The sequence below is a fragment of the Arachis stenosperma genome, chromosome 9 (assembly GCF_014773155.1).
Source record: "Arachis stenosperma cultivar V10309 chromosome 9, arast.V10309.gnm1.PFL2, whole genome shotgun sequence".
NCBI lineage: Eukaryota > Viridiplantae > Streptophyta > Magnoliopsida > Fabales > Fabaceae > Arachis > Arachis stenosperma.
In genome coordinates, this window is record NC_080385.1 from 156893145 (window position 1) to 156911994 (window position 18850).

Consider the following 18850-nt stretch of genomic DNA (forward strand, 5'->3'; position numbering starts at 1 on the left):
GACCATGGGTGGGTTTTCCGGGACGTCGTCGAACCATTGGTCTTCTGGGCCGAAAGAAATGAATGGAGGCTTCTTGGAGCTTCGCGTCGACGAGGAGGAGATTGACAATATCTTGGCATCCTTCTTATGTGCGGATTTGGATCTTGGCGCGGCGTTTTTGGCCGTCACTACGTTTATCACCGTGAGGCCGTGTTCTCCGCTTTCTGGCTCTTGTCGCCTTTTTGCCGAACGGGTTTTGCCTTCCTCGTCTTGGTCGCGGTAGCGCCTCCTTGGCTCTCTGATCAGGTGGGAGAAGGCCGCCAGTTTACCTTCCCTTATCGCTTGTTCCAATGCATCCTTCAAGTCGAAACAATCCTGCGTTAGGTGACCGTGACCCTTGTGGTAATCACAATAAAGGTTCTTGTTCCCTCCGGTGCGGTCTTTGAGTGGTCGGGGCTTCGGCAGGATTCCTTTCTCGGCTATTTGTTGGTAGACTTCCACGATGGGGAGATTAAGCGGAGTGTAGTTGGTGAATTTCCCGACTCGGGGGAATGTCCTTGGTGCCTTACTCAGCGCCTCTTCTCTGGTTTGTCCCTTTGGTCTTTCCCCATTGCCCTGTTGCCGGGCTTGATTGTAGCTGGGCTGCCGTTTGTTGGCAGCCACAACTCGGCTGACTTCCTCGTCGTTTATGTACTCCTTGGCCACCGTCTGGATTTCATGCATTGTCCAAACCGGTTTCGTGGTAAGGTGTTTTCGGAAGTTCTCGTTGAGGAGGCCGTTTGTCAGGCAAAGACTGGCCACCGAGTCGGTTAAGCCGTCGATTTCCAAGCATTCGTCGTTGAACCGATCTAAGTACCTCCTGGTCGGCTCTCCTTGTCTCTGGGTTACCCCTAGAAGGTTGATAGGGTGCTTGGCCTTTGCTATCCGCGTTGTAAATTGGGCCAGGAATGCACGGCTGATGTCCGAGAAACTGTAGATGGAACCTTGTGGGAGGCCGTTAAACCATCTGATCGCTGGCCCTGCTAAGGTTACCGGGAAGGCGGGGCATCTTACTTCGTCCCCCACTCCCTCCAGATTCATCCTGGCCTCAAAGGCCGTGAGGTGTTCTAGAGGGTCTTGAGTTCCGTCGTACCTCATGTCCGTTGGTTTGTCGAAGTGTTTCGGCAACCGGACCTCGAGGATAGATCGGTGGAACGGGGTGACGCCCATTATCACAGGTTGTCGTGTTCTCTCGGATCTCCCTTCCCCGTCTTCGCGACCTCTTGCCGCTCGGCGGGTTGGTCTGCCGCGAGAGTAGATGATTGTGTCATTTCGTCTCCTCAGAATGGGTGACTCCTCCCGCGTGCTCTCCGCTTCCGTCCGGGATGCGGATGTACGCCGCGGGCGGCTTCGGTGAGAGTCTTCCTCCTCGCTCCCGGGAGACGGGGTATAGCTCGGATCGGTAGACTGTCCATCCCGCTCCCGGTCGGCCAGCTGTCGTTCTAGGTTCTGGACCCTGTGGCGTAGTTCCTGCATTATTATGGCGCTGTCTCCGCCCGTTCCCCCGAATGGTCGTGTTCTCGTGTGTTGTTGGGGGGACCTCCGCCGCCCCCTTAGCGAGGCGACGGAGGCTGCCCCCTCCGCTCCGGCTGCTCGAGCTTGGTCACCGGGACCCAGCACGACTTCCATTTAGGCAGTAGTCCCCACAGACGGCGCCAATGTTCGGTAGTCGGGTTCCGGACAGATCGGGTGAGCAGGTGAGGGAGTGAGGACGCCTTAGCTTTGGTTGCACTGGTCGCGGGCTTGCCGAGTAGCCGAGCACTTGTCTTGGAGAAAGGATGGGGGGGTGCCACCTGCAAGGACACTCCGACGCTCAAGTCAGCGATGTGCAGGCGAGCAGAATAGTGAGGTGAAAGGATATGACGTACTTTGGGGAAGGACAGGTCCTTCCCTATTTATACTGTGTCAGAGGTGGGCCCTGAAGGGACGAACCCACTTTCCGCGAAGGTTCCTCCCAGCTGTGTTAGGGGAATGATGAGGACGCGTGTCCAGATGCCGTGGCAGGCGCTAAGGGTTCGATCGCTCGGGTCGAGTCCCCAATGGGTCGGGTCGACCCGTGCGTGGTTTGGGCCAGACCGTAACAATATATAATATTGACATGACAAAACAATTGCATTTATTTTGAACCTGAAAATTCATATACTTACTATACTAGCAATCTCATCAAATACTTTGCCTGCTTTCTTATACATTGAAATTATTGCTTACTATATTAGCAGCTTTATCCATTGTTGCTGCGTTGCTGTTGCTGTCCGTTTGCTGCTTAAGGAGAAAGCTTTTCACCCTTACTATATGTTGCTTTTGGAATAGAACTCGATCAACCGGTGAAATAATCATTGAATCCTTTTTGAAGCAACACGGTTCTCATCCAACCAGACGGTACAAATATTCTGAGATAAAAAAATTCACTGATGATTTCAAAGTCAAATTGGGACAGGGAGGATATGGCACCGTGTATAAAGGAAAGCTACAAGATGGGAGTCTTATTGCTGTTAAGGTTTTAAGTGAAGTGAAGGGAACTGCCGAGGAATTTATCAATGAAGTTGCAAGTATTAGTAGGACATCTCATGTTAACATTGTTAGTCTTGTGGGATTTTGTTTTCAAGGTTCCAAAAGAGCTCTAATCTATGAATTTATGCCTAATGGATCCCTTGAAAAGTTCACATGTGAGGAAAATTCAACTACAGTTGGTCGCCAATTGGATTCCAGAAGTCTCTATGACATTGCAGTTGGTGTAGCGCGTGGATTAAATTATTTGCATCGAGGCTGCAATACCAGAATCTTGCATTTTGACATAAAGCCTCATAACATACTACTCGACAAGGATTTTTGTCCAAAGATTTCAGATTTTGGACTCGCTAAGATATGTCCAAGAAAAGAGAGTATTGTTTCCATGTCGTATGCAAGAGGAACTATTGGATTTATTGCTCCAGAGTTGTTTTCAAGGAATTTTGGTGGAATATCTCACAAGGCAGATGTTTATAGTTATGGAATGATGGTTTTAGAAATGGTTGGAGGAAGAAACAATAAAAATGTGGAAGTTGATCGTTCTAGTGAGCTGTATTTTCCACATTGGATTTACAAGCGACTTGAACTAGATGAGGAGTTAGGATTGCGGTGTATCAAAAAGGAAAGCGATAGGGAAATAGTGAGAAAGATGACATTGGTGAGCTTGTGGTGCATACAGACTAATCCTTCGTGCCGTCCGTCAATGAGTAAGGTGGTGGAGATGCTTGAAGGAAGCTTGGAATCATTTGAATTGCCGCCTAGGCCCTTTTTCAGTTCTTCTCCAACATCGCCAATTAATTACTCAAGTAATACATCTGAAAGTTTGTAGAAATTGTTTTACCTGCTCTAGTCTTATATCAGTAATAGTTAATTGTGCAACCTAATTAATATATAACTACTGATTATTTCTGCCTGCACCATGTATCCGTGATTTACTACCTAAACTATACTTGTTAAGATTTTCGTTGAGTCAAATCTTCAAAGGTGCTAAGAATGGGTATAATTGCATATATTCTATGATCTTTAGCTCAATAACTTGAGCACTTTCCATCCCAATTTACCTCAACTGGGGTACAACAAATTCTTTTTCATGACATTAATGCAAACTTCTGATCTCTGACGGGGTTACTACTATGTATAAGTTGTCGATCCTTTGCCGTGTATGTGAGGTTAGACTAAAATATCTTATTGACTAATGGATGACTTCATTCAGCAGTAGTTTTCGATCTCACTAGTAATAATAAAGGCTAATTGTGTACAGAGAATAATACTATTCAATTCAGTGGGTGGTCCTGGTGGATTCAAAATTCCACAAACATTGGAATATGTTACTCTATAAAAGACCAGCTCCAAGTCAACAGTGATTACAACATCCACGTACGCTTAACGGAATTGCATTGCAAAGAATTCTTGAAGTAATGCTACTATATACTCGATCCAGAGCATGTATTATTGGTCACCCTGTATAAAGTGTTTGCTACTATGCTTACAAAATTAAAAGTTAACTGAAACTATGATAAGTCTCACCTTTAGTCTCAAATTATTATATGTGTGTAGTCCCACAACAGTTGAGGATCAAGTAGAATTCTTGTACCCAGGAAAAAGTTTGATTTCCAAGTCCACTTGGCGTGTCAACAACCTCAAATCATGATATCACAATATTCTTTCTATATATGCAGGTATTATGCAAATCTTTAGTAAATCTGGGTTGGTTTGATATCTAATAATCTGTGTGCGAAACCTATTCCTATTATAAGTACCAATTTTTGAATGTGCACCAAAGATTCTATCACTTGATTAGAATGGCAAAAGAAAAAATTTGAAATGTAAAAGGAGATAAAAAACTTAAAACTGAAATTGCTTAAAACAAAGAAAATGATTTCAAAAATAAAGAGAAACAATAAAACACCTTCGATAGGATCAAAGGACTTTGAAATTCAAATACAAATGCAGCAATGTTAAAAGAAAGAAAAGAAAAAACTTTGTAGAAAAGTAAATTTACAGAAAGAGAAAGATTACAAGAAATTTAAAAGAAATATTAAAGACATGGAAAGAATCTTACAAAAAAGAAAGTTCTTTGCAGACTCAGAAAGTCGCTGGAAATATGAATGTACGAGAATATTATTTGAAAACAAATTCTAACTCTTATTCTTTCAAAGCTATGTCAATGTATAGTCATTTTCATCCAATCAAAATTCCTTCACATGCTCCACATACAAAGGAACTAAACATAACTGTTCTCGCCACAACAATAGTGTGATAACCGTCTTCAACTATCTCGATTACTGGTCTCCCGGTTACTTCGATTACATATCCTCATTTTCGATATACATCTTCGATTAACCTAGCTTGCTCATCCATGATTTTTCTTCAATCACCTTGAGTACTTTTTCAACATAATTCAGACAAATATCTTCGACTTGTTCATCATCAAATTTAAATTATTTTTAGCCAACACCAGGTAATGTAATAAGTATATGCATCACAATCCTTGCAACTAAATGACCTCATAGTATCTTGCCTACTTTCCAAATGGCTCCCCTTTTTCTGTTGAAAACTCTGACTATGTGTCAGTTTGTGTTTGTAGTTCATGTGATAGCTGAGAGCAGTGAAAAGTGTCCAACCTCTTTTGAGTGTGGGAAACTTGGCAGTATCAGGTTCCCTTTCACATACTCAAAACGCCCTCATTGTGGCATTTGGCCATACACGTCTGCCATGATAACAATCTAAATACCCAGCAAGTCATAGTGAAGCTGATCATAGTTATCCCACTATGTCACCCACATCAATTGCACCTATCAGGCTAGCGAGTAATCGTCTCTATCGATTCACCCACACCAATGAGCAAAGAATCTCGCTTGGGTGACACAGTCACAAAAGAGAGTTTTCATTAATGCTCTGTCTAAATTAACAGTATTGGTCAATCGCGCTTTGATATCAATTGAAGGTTTGTGAATGACCTAAAAAAGAGAGTTGAATTTATGACTTCTTTTGGTTCAACTTCTGATTTGAATGAGAACATAGTTGCTGTTTAGATTGCTAAGTAAAAATTCAGTAGACAATTTTAGTTTGTCTCTACACGAACGTTCTGGAACAGAGCAACTTTGTAGCTTGAGGATAGCAGTGAATACAGAGGTACAGATATTTCAGGAGACAATTTTGTTTTATCTTTTATGGCAGAAAATCAGAGAGTAGAAAAGAGAAAATCACACTACCATATATCCTAGTTCAGCCAAGTGCAATGTGACTTATATCTAGTATTTCCCACAATAGTGGTGGAATTTCAACTATATTTCAAAGATTATAAACACTAATTTTTCTAAAATTCAACCCAATCCTATCTGGGATAAATCCAATTCCTATCCAAACCAGATTTAACTAGGTTTACTCTCTAGATTTGCAACCACTAAGTGCTCATCCAATTTAATAAGAGAATCCCCTCATGATCTTGAATACAAAACAGAAAAACATACAAAGAATATCTGAAATAAACATTTGACTTTTCTCCAAGTCTAACTTTTTTTGTCTTTTTTCACTCAATAACTTTTTCTTAATTCCTCACATTAATGCTTTTTTTTTTTTATTGAAACAAAGAAAGATAAATTGAGAAAACTGAATATTCAACAGATAGTGTCACAGCCCAAAATGAGCCATGACTGGCGCTCAGGAAAAAGAGTTCCCTAGCAAGCCTAACAGATTCGAATATAAGATAAATAAAAATGTTACAAATAATTTTTGACAAATTTAAACTTTCTAAAATGAATAATTTCATAATTGAACAAAAACAAAATAAATAAATATAAATGGATCCTGCCTGTGACATATGGAGCAGATGATGCCTAAGAAGTCAACAAGGAATAGAACCCATTGCAGATCATTACTCTTGAATAGAAAGGCTCACATAATCAAATACTTTTTTCTGAAAAAATATTTTTTAAGAAAAAGGGGTGAGTTTTGCAACTCAGTGACTAGACAGTACATCTATAATTCACATGAGACCATCTAAACATTATTATGAAAATAATTTTAGTTAGAAAATAATAATTTATATGAATAAGTGAATCAATAAGGGAGTTCTCATACAGAAATCAAATCAAATAGTCCACACTTGGGCGGCTCCACCTCTAAGGGTAGCCCTTTCCTCTAGCGTGTCCGTACGGAATAACAGATCCAACGTGTGGCCTACACGTTAGGCTAGCAACGCCCCTGCTAGCTGAGGTCTGAGCCAGATGCATCTAGGTTAAAGTCATAACCGCCGTTAACTACGGTTTTCTAATACAAGCCTCCCAAACCAATTCAAAACATATAATTTCAAATACAACAAATCTTTGATCTTTTAAATATATAAGGTATCGAATCAAATCAAATAATACTCTCTTATCAAAAATCCTTTTCAATCATATGAAATGTCAATATACTTTACAAATTCATAGTATATGAGTGAGTATTTACAATACTTTAATGTTTCAAAAACACATATTCAATAAAATTGAATATTCTAAAATAATACAAAACTTCATCAAACATGTATATAGTCTCATGTACAGATTAAAAATTCGAATTTCACAAAAATAATATTTAGTTCAAATAAATCCATTATTAAAATCAAATTCAAATCCTTTGTTAATAACTTGTAAGTATAGTCATAAATTCAAGCAGCATATATCAAAATAATTATAGATGTAAAGCCAAATAATTATAAATGTAAAGCCTACTCACAACTTGGTCCTGAAGGACCGAAAAGACCAAATCCGGAATGCCAAATTAAAAGATGAGGATGGTTGGAATAGGATAGATGGAAAGAACACAGTGATGGCAACAACTCGGACTAATCCCGCAGCAACATTGCAATAATCACACCTATAGCGGCTGAAACAGAACAGAACGGAAACAAGGTAGCATAAATGGAATAGTAGCAGAGCAAAAGTGAAAACGAGGCAAGTTAAAGGAAATGACCTAGAACAGAATAAAGGCACTTCAACAGTAACGGCAACATAAGCTCCGGTAGGATGCTTAAACCGGAAGCAGAGGCAACTTTGCCAGCAGCCGCGTGCAACTCGACGGTGACCTCCTTCCCTAGCAACGACAGCAGCAGCGACAACATGCACCACCGGTACCCCTTTTCCCGGCGACAAGCTCTGCCACGTTCTCCTTTCCCCTTCGCAAAGTCCCTCTCTCTCTCTCTCTCTCTCCGGCCTCCTCGGTGGCACAGTGGTTTGATGACGGCGAAGCTAGCTTCAACGGCGGCGGCTAGGCTCCGGCAGTGACGGCGACGAAACCTCCCTCCTCTTTCGTCATGGCTCTCTCTTCCCCGTGCGTTCTCTTCTCTCTCCTCGGGCTCCCCTCAGCCACGGCGACGGTCTTCCTCACGCAGCCACCATGACGACAGCAACAACAGTGTGGCCCTAACCGGCGTCGTCCTCCTTCCCCCTCTTCTTCCTTTCTTCTCCCCCTCAGTTTCCCCTCTCTGTTTTCCCTTCTTTCCTTCTCAGCTGTGTGTGTGTTAGAAGAGGTTAAGTATGGACAAAAATTAGAGTTAGGGTTGGGAAGAAGGAATAAGGATAATTTAGGAATTTTGATAAAATTAGAGGGTACGGTAGTAAAAAAGACTTGGGACATTACAGATAGCTTTGTAAGAGTAGAGAAAAGAGAGAATAGAGAGTTTGGTTTGGTGGTTTGATTTGGTTCAGATAGAAATAGATTTTCATTTCTTTTTTTTGTCAAGTATAGATTTTCATTTCTTAGTTAGTCATCAAATGAGTGATATACTTGTTTTTAGGCCAGCCAGAATTCTTTCCTTCTTCGTTGTGTTTGGAGATCAGTAACACTTTCTTTGAATTATAAATGATGATCGATCATGAATTTGAATCATTGTTGGGCTTTGTTAGCTTGCTTATTAGGCCAGTATTGATTAGTTTAATTTCCTGTACAATTAACAAACTAATCATACATACAATTTATCTTTCAACTCCAATAATAACGTTAGTTAATCATCAATTGATTTAGTTCTTCAAATTCAACACATAGTATAAAACAACAAACCAAATGGAAGGTTTGTTGTTGTATACATAGAGTCTCATACCATAGCGATCACCGATGTGCTTCTACGTAACTCTTTGAAAGCCCAATTCAAGCGCAGCGTTGCATAGCTTTCAGCAACAATTTGAGTTTACCTCACATGCCCAGCTCTCCCTTAGGTTATGCATACGCCAAATTCAATACAACAATATTCAGATGCCCTCACAATAATCTGACCCTTCCTCAGTCATTTTTTAACTATACAAACTGCCCTAACTACCACATCTACTATGATGGCCTTCCAAGTGACGGAGATTCTCCTCACTTACAGTGGCCAAGGTCTTTAGCAGCATGTTCCAGGTTTCATTTTGCATTAAAAGACGAAACAAATAGTAGCGACCCCTTCTCATTTGTGTCTGAATAAATAATTGCGTCATTTTCAACTAGCTAGACGCAGGTCATATTAGTTGGATCGTGAAGATGGGACTAGGACTAGGGCTGGAAGTGAGCCGAGCTGAGCCGAGCTAAACCAAAGCTCAAACTCGGCTCACAAAAATTGAGCTTGGCTCACGGTTCGGCTCATTAACTTTATATGATATTGCAATTGGTGTTGTTCGAGGACTTGAATATTTGCATACACAGGCTGCAATACTAGAATCTTGCATTTTGACATAAAGCCTCGTAACATTCTATTAGATGAAAAATTCTGCCCCAAAATTTCAGACTTTGGACTTGAAAAAGTTTGCACTAGAAAAGAAGGTATTGTATCTATATTTGGTGCTAGAGGAACTGCAGGTTATATTGCCCCGGAGGTATTTTCCAGAAAGTTTGGTGCAGTATCACATTAGTCGGATGTCTACAGTTACGGAATGATGGTCTTAGAAATGGTTGGAAGAAGAAAGAATATCAATGCTGAAGTTGATGCATTGAGTGAGATATTTTTTCCTTATTTGATATACAATAGACTTGTGTCGAATCAAGAGCTTGGTCTGCAAAATATAAGAAATGAATGTGATAATGAGATGGTTAGAAAGATGACAATAATGAGCTTGTGGTGCATTCAAACCAACCCTTCAACTCGACCATCAATCAGTAAGGTGGTGGAAATGTTGGAAAGAAGAGATGAGTTGTTGCCATTGCCTCCTAAACCATATTCGTTTTCTCCTTCAACCTCTCCCTGAACTTTGAACCATTGTAGTTTATATGTTATTAGTCAAGACAGTGCATCAGAATTTGGTGGTAACCAAGAGGGTACACTGCCATTCTTGTTCATCCTTCTAAGAGAATATATCACCTCTCTTTGTGGAGTTTGAAGACTTAAAGAAAGTCTTAACAGATATATGAAACTTCTATTGGATACTATACATCTTATAGTAGTATATCAGGTACAAGGTGCTAGCTAGCCATATTACTGATATGTTATATCAAATCATAGACTTTATGAGCAGTTAAAGTAAATTCTACAAACTTTCGGATATGTGACTTAAAATCGTTCCAGAGCATTAGCAAACAAATCAATCAACTATCACTCATGATCTTAAAATCTCGAGTTTGGTTTATAATAACTGGAAACAATTACTACCTCCCGGAAAATTACTATATAAGAAGAAAAAGAACGTTACATATGACAAAAAAAAAAAGCAACATATCACAAGCCTGCAACACATAAAACTACGACGTTTTTAAAATTCAGGGAGATGTTGAAGGAGAAAACCAAAATGGTTTAGGTGGCACTTGCAACAATTCAGCTCTTCCTTCCAGCATTTCCACCGCTTTACTTATTGATGGTCGAGTTGAAGGATTGGCTTGAATGCACCATAAGCTCACTATAGTCATCTTTTTTACGATCTCATTTTCACACTCATTTGTTATACTTCGCAAACCAAGTTCTTGATTTGACACAAGGCGATTATATATCCAATGAGGGAAATATAACTCACTAGATGCATCAACTTCAACTTTGATATTCCTTCTTCGTCCAACCATTTCTAAAACCATCATTCCATAACTATAAACATCTGACTTGTGAGATACTGCACCAAAATTCCTAGAAAATACCTCTGGAGCAATATAGCCTGCAGTTCCTCTAGCACCAAATATTGATACAATACTTTCTTTTCTAGTGCAAACTTTTGCAAGTCCAAAGTCTGAAATTTTGGGGCAGAAATTTTCATCTAATAGAATGTTATGAGGCTTTATGTCAAAATGCAAGATTCTAGTATTGCAGCCTGTGTGCAAATATTCAAGTCCTCGAGCAACACCAATTGCAATATCATATAAAGTTTGGCAATCCAATTGGTGATCTCCTATCACAGTATTTTCTTCATAGATTAACTTCTCAAGCGACCCATTGGGCATAAATTCATAAACCAAAGCTCGTTTGGAACCTTGAAAGCAGAAGCCAAGAAGAGCAACAATGTTAACGTGAGAAGTTCTGCTCATACTTGCAACTTCATTGATGAAATCTTCACCATCACCTTTCAGTTCACTTAGGATCTTCACTGCAACATGGCGTCCGTCCTGCAATTGTCCTTTGTATACACTGCCAAATCCTCCTTGGCCTAGTTTGTCTCTGAAAGAGTTGGTCACCTTCTTAATATCTGAATAAGTATATCTCCTTATTTGAAGGGGGCCATGTTTCTCCAAAAAGGCATCAACCAGAAAGGGTTTCAGGTTTTGTTTCTTCCATCGTGTGTAGTAGAGGGTGACCGTTACTAACAGCAGAGTAACTGCAGCAGCTGCAGAGGTCATCGAATTGAGAAAGTAATGAATGCCATGTTGAGACATTAGAGAGTTAATATTAGATATCTTTAAGTTAATACATTTGAGGCAAAAAAGTAATGATCAATAATCCCTAAGATGCAAGAAAAAGCAGAGAGAGAGAGAGATCCACCTTCTTGGTTTAGAATATAATAAGACCGATAGCAATTTGAGGTCATAGAACATTGCAGATAAAAGAACTCATTATGTTTCACACACGGATAAGGTACAACTTAGACGATTATTATATTGTTGTTATATGGAATGCAAGCTACCCCTTACTAAAAAATGATGAACGATCTATCCCGTTACCTAGTCCAAGTGCAAGTCCAATCTTCATGGAAGCGTTGCTTGTACGTTCTGCAACTCAGAAGTTGTAAAGTAAGCCACTATTTAGCTTCAAATAACAAACGACAAGAAGCAGAAACTCAGAAAAGATCAGTGATCTCAAGATAAAATTGGAAGCATATAATGACTGATACATGCACATAGATCCATTTAAACGTATAAATATCATTTTTCAATGCTCCAGCTCTTCCGTTGCAGATGTAAGAAGAGAGACACAAACCTGTATATGGGTCTCTAAGCAAATGGAATATGGCTATAACTACTAACAATGAAAACTCAAGATACAGCAAGTAAATAATTATAGTGAGCAAAAGAAGAGATAGAGACACAAACCTGTAATATCACATTTGGAAGCATGAATACTCTCAGTGCAGTAACACTGGAAAGTGAATATAGTTGAATTGAAGCCACACCTTCCTCCTGTGCTATTGCACAACTTGCAATCACTCGCTGTCCAATTCAGCATGAACCCTCTCCTCAGCTCCTCTTCCATCCCTCCTTCACTCCCTTCCACCACCGCATCCACCACCTCTCCGCCACTCCCGCAACTCTCGGAGACCGATGTTACTGTCTTCACAGCGTCCTTATACAATGCCAGAACCGAACCACCCGTTTTGTTGCTCGCTCCAGAACACCCAATTCTGTAATCCATCAACTCTGTGGGCATGGAGGACAGATTACATCCGAAGAAGAGTAAGATGTCCTTATTATGATTTCGATTAAGAAAACTGAAGGTCATGGTTGGAGGAAGGGTGAGGTTGTGTGTAGGAGAAATACAAGAAGTATTTGATGAGAAGGCAGCATTGGAGACTCTGAGTGATTCGTTGTGGTAGAATATTTGATGGATGATGTAAGAAGTATTGGAGAGATTGAGAGTTGGGAAGCCATGAATACCATCAGCACAAGAGATGGCAAAACCAGGGTAGCCACAGAAAGGTTGCTGCTTGCCTTGGATGTAGAAGGGGTATCTTATGGATTGGTTGCCGCATATTTGGGGTTCACATGCCAGGTAGTGTGGATCCACATAACTGCTCAAAGTGGTTCTGCTCAGCACACACAAGAGGATGATGTTAATGATAACACAACAGTAGAAGAAGGTGATGATGTCTTGGTTCATTTCTTGTATACGGAAACAAAAAAGTTAGTTATTAATTAGTTGATGGTGGTTGTTTTAGAGAGGAGGGGTATGAACCATTGAGAAGAGAGAAGAGAGAAGAGAGAAGAGAGTTGTATTATGTGAGGGGTGGGGGGTTGACCTGCAATTGCAAGAGCAATATTGGAGGCTATGATTCTGACTCTGACATAACTTTTAATTTAATTTGAATAGAAGGAAAGGAAGGCCATATGATATGAAAATTAAATACAGCTGCCTTGGACTTTTTGAAAAGAGAATCATGAATAGTTGAATACATAGTTATGTGGTGAGGCCAAGTTTACCTACATATACGTGTGTGGAGCCTGCATCGTGTTCCAATATGCGCAACTTGAGAAACTTTGACCAATTTTCCATTTTTGCTGTCTATTCCCGAGTGGCCGACTCTTTTCTTCCTCCTCTGGGGATGTTAATTACTTCATGTAATGGAACACAACACGGCCACAATAATGTTGATTCTTGAATATTGAAATATTGGAGACAAGAGCAGCAAATTAAACATTAATTTAGTGGCTTGGAATTTCAAGATTTTCATTATCACATGGATATTGTATTTGGTGACTATGAACTTCCTAGCTTAATCTAAAGTTTTCCAAGTGTAAAAGATAAGAATAAAAATTTTCTTTTTCATTAAAAAGAAAGATGAATAAAATCTTAAAATATATATGATTGCTACATCCTTATCATTGTTCTTGTGTACGTTTTGGTAGTTTTAGAGGAGAGGTGAAATTTAAAAGAGTTGATCCTGATACACTTCTGCTTAAAGCATCTGCTTCTAAGCATAGCAGCTCCATTTTATGAACGCGCGTTTTTGGATGAGTACCCACTTCAGAGGGCCCCCGGTCACGTTTAAACTTTAAAGTGGCACAACTATTCGTAACGGTAATTGGAAAAGGAAAATGCTTCATGTGTCGCAACCCTATGATACGAAATTACCAATGAAATCATGGGATGAATCTCAGTTTTAGTGGAAACTCACATGTTGTCTTCACCTTTAGTTTTTAGCAGTTATCTAAAATATTTATTTATAGCATATGTTTTATGTAGATGAATTGTATGTTCTGATGTTGTTCTCATTTTGTCTCCTCCGTGGTAATTCTAGATGGAGCAACTGTAACCAGTACTTAGCTTTATTCAGCCATAGAAAACAATAAAGAAAACAGTAGCACTTTAAATTTCGAAGTCGTTCCTAGTCAACAGAGATTGATACTTCTTCCCCGTGTTTTGGGCCTCGTATTTTCTCTAAATGATTTTGCTTGCTTTTAGATTCAAAATATTGAACTGAGATGTACATGAATCAAACAATTAAAGTGAAGATGACCATTCAACCACACCTATTCATTTTGTAGCTTAACTATTGGCTGGCCCGACCAGTGCCAACTATATTGTCCCTTGTCCCCCTTATTAAATATATTGTAGAAACCAAGCCTTGGTTGACCAATTCCAGAGTACTTTTAGGTGAAGAGGTTGTCACATGGGTCCACGATGAAGTTCCATGAGCTTACGCATGAACCTGGAGCCAGAGAATAAAGGTCGATTTTGTTCTTCAGTTCCTTTAGAACTTGTGCGTCACCATGATGTGTCTTTGATTCAACGGTGGATAACTGGATATCACTCCCAAACCTGAAATTATCAGAAATAGATCGAAGTGGAACTGTGGGAAACCGAGAGACACCATTTTTGTGAATTTTGTGGAGTTATTTGTTACTGGAATTGTGTGGTTTTTTTGGGGGGGGGGGGGGGGGGATTTTCTTTCTAGCTACTAGAACTTGTGTGCTGTGTGTTACACTGTTATCAACTAAACTAGGATTGGGAGTTGTCCAGTCCACGACAAAAAAAAAATAGTTTTCTTTGTTCCTTAATAAAGATTGATTAGGTTGAAGTGGGCTAAAAGAGAAAATTAGCTTTTAAAAAAGATGTGACCCGTGGGCTGGCCCTAGGCTCTTAGGCCTTACAGGGCTGTTGGCCTTACCGGCTTTTTAAATATTTGGCCGTGCAAGTTATAGGCACTTAGGCAGAGATTAAAAAACTTCAATCCACACTTGACATGCAAAAGGAAAACAATGTATAAGATTGTAATTGGCATTGCTCAGAACTTCTCATGTTAACATTGTTGCTCTTCTTGGCTTCTGCTTCCAAGGTTCCAAAAGAGCTTTGGTTTATGAATTTATGACTAATGGATCGCTTGAAAAGTTAATTTATGAAAAAAATACTATGATATGAAATCACCAATTAAATTACCAAATTTTATATGATATTACAATTAGTGTTGCTTGAGCATTTAAATATTTGCACACAGGCTGGAATATTAGAATCTTACATTTTGACATGAAGCCTCATAATATTTTATTAGATAAAAATTTCTGTCTTAAAAAAACTATTGTATTAATATTTGGTGCTAGAGGAACTACAGACTATATTGTTCTAGAGATATATTTTAAGAATTTTAGTACAGTATCTCACAAATAAGATGTTTATAGGTTATGAAATGATGATTTTAGAGATGATTGGACGAAAAAGGAATATCAAAATTGAAGTTGATGCATCTAATGAGTTGTATTTCCCTCGTTGGATATATAATCGCCTTGATTTGCGAAGTATAAGAAATGAGTGTGAAAATGAGATGGTAAGAAAGACGATAATAGTAAGCAATTTGATAAAATAATTTTTACTTTTTTAAAGTTATAGTATTTATAATTTATGAATTAAATTAAAAATAATTTTTAATAAACACAAATAATAATAATAAGTATGTTTGGTAAAATAATTTTTAAAATTTAAAAATACTATAATAAATATTAATGTAAGAATTAAATTTAAATATTAATTAATGTATGAGGTTTGATGGTAATCAATGACTAAGAGAAGAAGGGTTGAATCTTAGCTTCCTTTTTCGCAGAATATTATTTTTACTTTTTCAACAAATTTCAGGAGATATTAACTTTTGTCTCGTAACAGGATAAGAGATATTTTTGTTTTGTCTCGTAACAAGTTGAGAGACATTTTTCATTATGTTTCCTGAGAACCAGAAATAATAAAGAAGCAGAGAAGAAGAATTGACATCAGATATATTTTGGTTCAGCTACTAGGTGCAATGTAGCCTACATTCAGTCTCCATCACAATAATGATGGAATTTCACTATCTTTTTCAAGATTACAAACACCAATTCTTCCTTAGGATCTACCTAATCCCATCTGGGACAAATCCATATTCAAACCCCAATCTGAATTTGACTTGGACTCAAACTCAGCTTTCAACAACAAAGTACTAACCCAATTTGTAAGGAAATCTCCACAGGATCATGACACACAACAGAAAGATGTACAAAGAAACTTTGAGACATTTATGGCTTTTTCTCTAATATTGTTCAGTGTCTTTTTTCTCTCACTAGTTTTTTCTTACAAATCTCACTATGTTTGCCTTTGAGAAAACAAAATGAATACCATTGAAGGAGAAGAACTCAAGTAGCTTCTGAGTAACTATGAGAACTCTGTGCTTTTTCACTTACTCTCCTTATCTCAACTCTTGGTCGTTCACCCTTTATATAGAAGGGTGAAACTTTTAAAGTTGAAATCTGGTTCAACCAATCCAGCACTTTCTTCTCCTACTTAAGAGTAGCAGCGGCTTCATCAGAAAAGTTTGAGAGGACCGAGGCTGATGCATGCAAGCTTACCTCATCTCTCTCATCCGTTTTTTTAAAACTTCTTTAATCTGGACCCTTAATCTTGACTTTGACCCCAAGATTTGATTTTGAACGTTGATGAGCATCTTATTTAGGACAGCTTCATGATTTCCATTTTCGCTTCTTTCAGCTTGAGACTCTGAGCCTTTCCTCTTCACAAAAATGAAAATAAACTTTCTGTTGTTCCTTTACCAAAAAATATTTGCTTCCTAACCGAAGCTTTTCTTTCCTTTCATGACAAAGAAATCTTTTGGCCTTTTTTTTTTTGCAAAATTTTTTTCTGTGAAAAAAATCTTTCTTTCTTTCTTAGCCTCTTTTCACAAGCTTTTCTGTGTGGCATTTTTCTTAGTCTCTTTTCACAGGCTTTTCTGTGTGGTTTTCATTTTTCTTCTATCTTTTTCTTTGAGTGATTGACGTGACCGAAGAAGAGAGGAGAGAGAAGAAAGAAACTTTTGGCAGAAGCTTTAAGTGTAAATTAAACTCAATTGAATTTAGAGTTATAGTTACCAAGGAGTGTAGTAACATGTGAAGTTTTTAATGTAATTAAACCAAATTGAATTTTAACTTCCAGTTACCAAGACAAGGAATAACCAAAGTATGCTTTGAAATTCATAGACCATTTCCTGTCATGTAGTTAATTGGCTTGAGTCTAGCTTGTAGCTTGTTATAAATTTTTTTTTAAGTACTAAGTCTGTTCTGGTCTGAAGCCTATTAAAAGGCCTAACATATTTTTTTTACAAAATAAAAATATTTAAAAATATTATTTAAAAAAACTATCTTTTAATAAAAATATTCATATGTAATATATATAAAAAATTTTAAAATATACAAAAGAATTTATAATAAAATATAATAAATTTAAAATATTTAATAATTTTGTTAATAATAAAAAATTATTTATATATTTATTATATTTTAATAGATTCAGACAGGTCTGATAGACCAATAAAATTAATTAGTGAGTTTGGTCTATTAACATATTAAGATTTTTACAAGAGTTTAAATCTATGTCTATTTTATAACAGGTCAGATCAGGTTGCAAGTCGTTGACAGATCATCTGACCTATTTTTATCCATAAGTGCTTTCAAAAGCATCTTTAGTTTAACCAAGTTAGATTAGTCTAATAATTAACTCACTGGTCCAGTTAATCAGACTGTGATATTTTGAAAAACCAAGAACATCTATAGTTTTTCAAAACTCTAAATACAAGCACATTGATTGTATACTAGAAATATGAATTTTTTTGTATATAAATAATTTTTTTAAATGACCTAAAAATATGGTAAAAAAAGAGTCAAGTTCCTCCTAAAGGTATTTGGTAAAAAGATGGAGTTCAAAAGAGCACCTTAAGAAGTTGAATTTATCTTCAATGTGAACTAAATTAGTGGAAGTGAATTAGTTGGATTTGGAGTGTAAAGAGTGTCATCTAGTTAAAAGAAAACTAAATTAGATGTTCCTTCACTAATGTCACATGTCATGAGCTTTAGTTGAATTTGTGAAAATCAACTTCTTCCATTTCTAGTTGAAAAGACTTGAAGGGATGGAAATACCTAAAAAATATTTAGGGTAAAAGGAATAGGTCAAATATCAAACTATAATCATTGGACAATAGATTTTCTCCTCAAAATGGTTTTACACTATAAAAGGATCTCAAGCTACTTCTTTAAGGAGAACTTCTGGGGACTTTTGATTTTCTGAAACTTAGAAGCTCAAACAATCCATCTTTTTTTATCCTCAAATTTCTCTCGCTGTTCTTCAATTTATTCATTAAGTCCACAAGCAAAATTAGCCTTTAGGTGTTCTACCAGAATATTCGACAACAATTAATCAACTTCTGTCCATTTTAAACAAAGTTTATTCATCATTTTGTGATATCAGTGGAGGTCTCAACACTTGTTCTTAACCTCTATTTCTCATCATTAGTTCTTGTATTGCTTATTGGTCATCAATAAAAATGTTTTCCTCACAAGTTTACTTATCCCGAATCACTTGTCTTAACCATTTTTCACTTAATCTATTTTTCACAAAATTCATCCAAATCATACATAAACCTTTTAATTTATCAAATACAAAACAAAATATTTATACTTTTAAAAATATGAACACTTTTTGAAAAAAATTTACTAAATCAAGTCATAAATTTATGGTACATTCAAGCCATCCCTTCAACTCTAGCATCAATCACTAAAGTGGTGGAAATGCTTTAAAGAAGAGCCGAGTTGTTGCAAGGGAAATGGATCCTCTCCAGTTTTTTTAACACTTGACAAAATACAGTGTGATCTCTCATCTTTGATTTTGTAAGTGGGACCAGAAATAAATAAGAAAGAGAGAGTGATGAATGGTTAGATTAAACACTGCACA

The 18850-nt window shown here is 37.7% G+C and overlaps 2 protein-coding genes and 1 long non-coding RNA gene across 3 annotated transcripts; 1 reads left to right on the forward strand and 2 right to left on the reverse strand.

Annotated features, from left to right (window-relative positions):
* Nucleotides 1-1796: 1796 nt before the first annotated feature.
* On the forward strand, nucleotides 1797-4295 carry LOC130950244 (rust resistance kinase Lr10-like). The gene is made up of 3 exons (XM_057878765.1): nucleotides 1797-1850; nucleotides 2174-3332; nucleotides 3788-4295. The coding sequence occupies exons 1-3, from the start codon at nucleotides 1797-1799 to the stop codon at nucleotides 3943-3945; spliced, it is 1371 nt and encodes a 456-aa protein (XP_057734748.1). The 3' UTR covers nucleotides 3946-4295.
* A 164-nt stretch (nucleotides 4296-4459) lies between these two features.
* Nucleotides 4460-8249, reverse strand: LOC130951763 (uncharacterized). Its single transcript, XR_009074086.1, has 3 exons — nucleotides 7483-8249; nucleotides 7246-7395; nucleotides 4460-6761 (listed from the first exon to the last, which is right to left on the reverse strand). It is a non-coding gene; the product is annotated as an uncharacterized LOC130951763 (long non-coding RNA).
* A 1676-nt stretch (nucleotides 8250-9925) lies between these two features.
* LOC130951759 (LEAF RUST 10 DISEASE-RESISTANCE LOCUS RECEPTOR-LIKE PROTEIN KINASE-like 2.1) lies at nucleotides 9926-13035 on the reverse strand. Its single transcript, XM_057880477.1, has 3 exons — nucleotides 11986-13035; nucleotides 11617-11664; nucleotides 9926-11282 (listed from the first exon to the last, which is right to left on the reverse strand). The coding sequence occupies exons 1-3, from the start codon at nucleotides 12767-12769 to the stop codon at nucleotides 10234-10236; spliced, it is 1881 nt and encodes a 626-aa protein (XP_057736460.1). The 5' UTR covers nucleotides 12770-13035; the 3' UTR covers nucleotides 9926-10233.
* Nucleotides 13036-18850: the final 5815 nt, after the last annotated feature.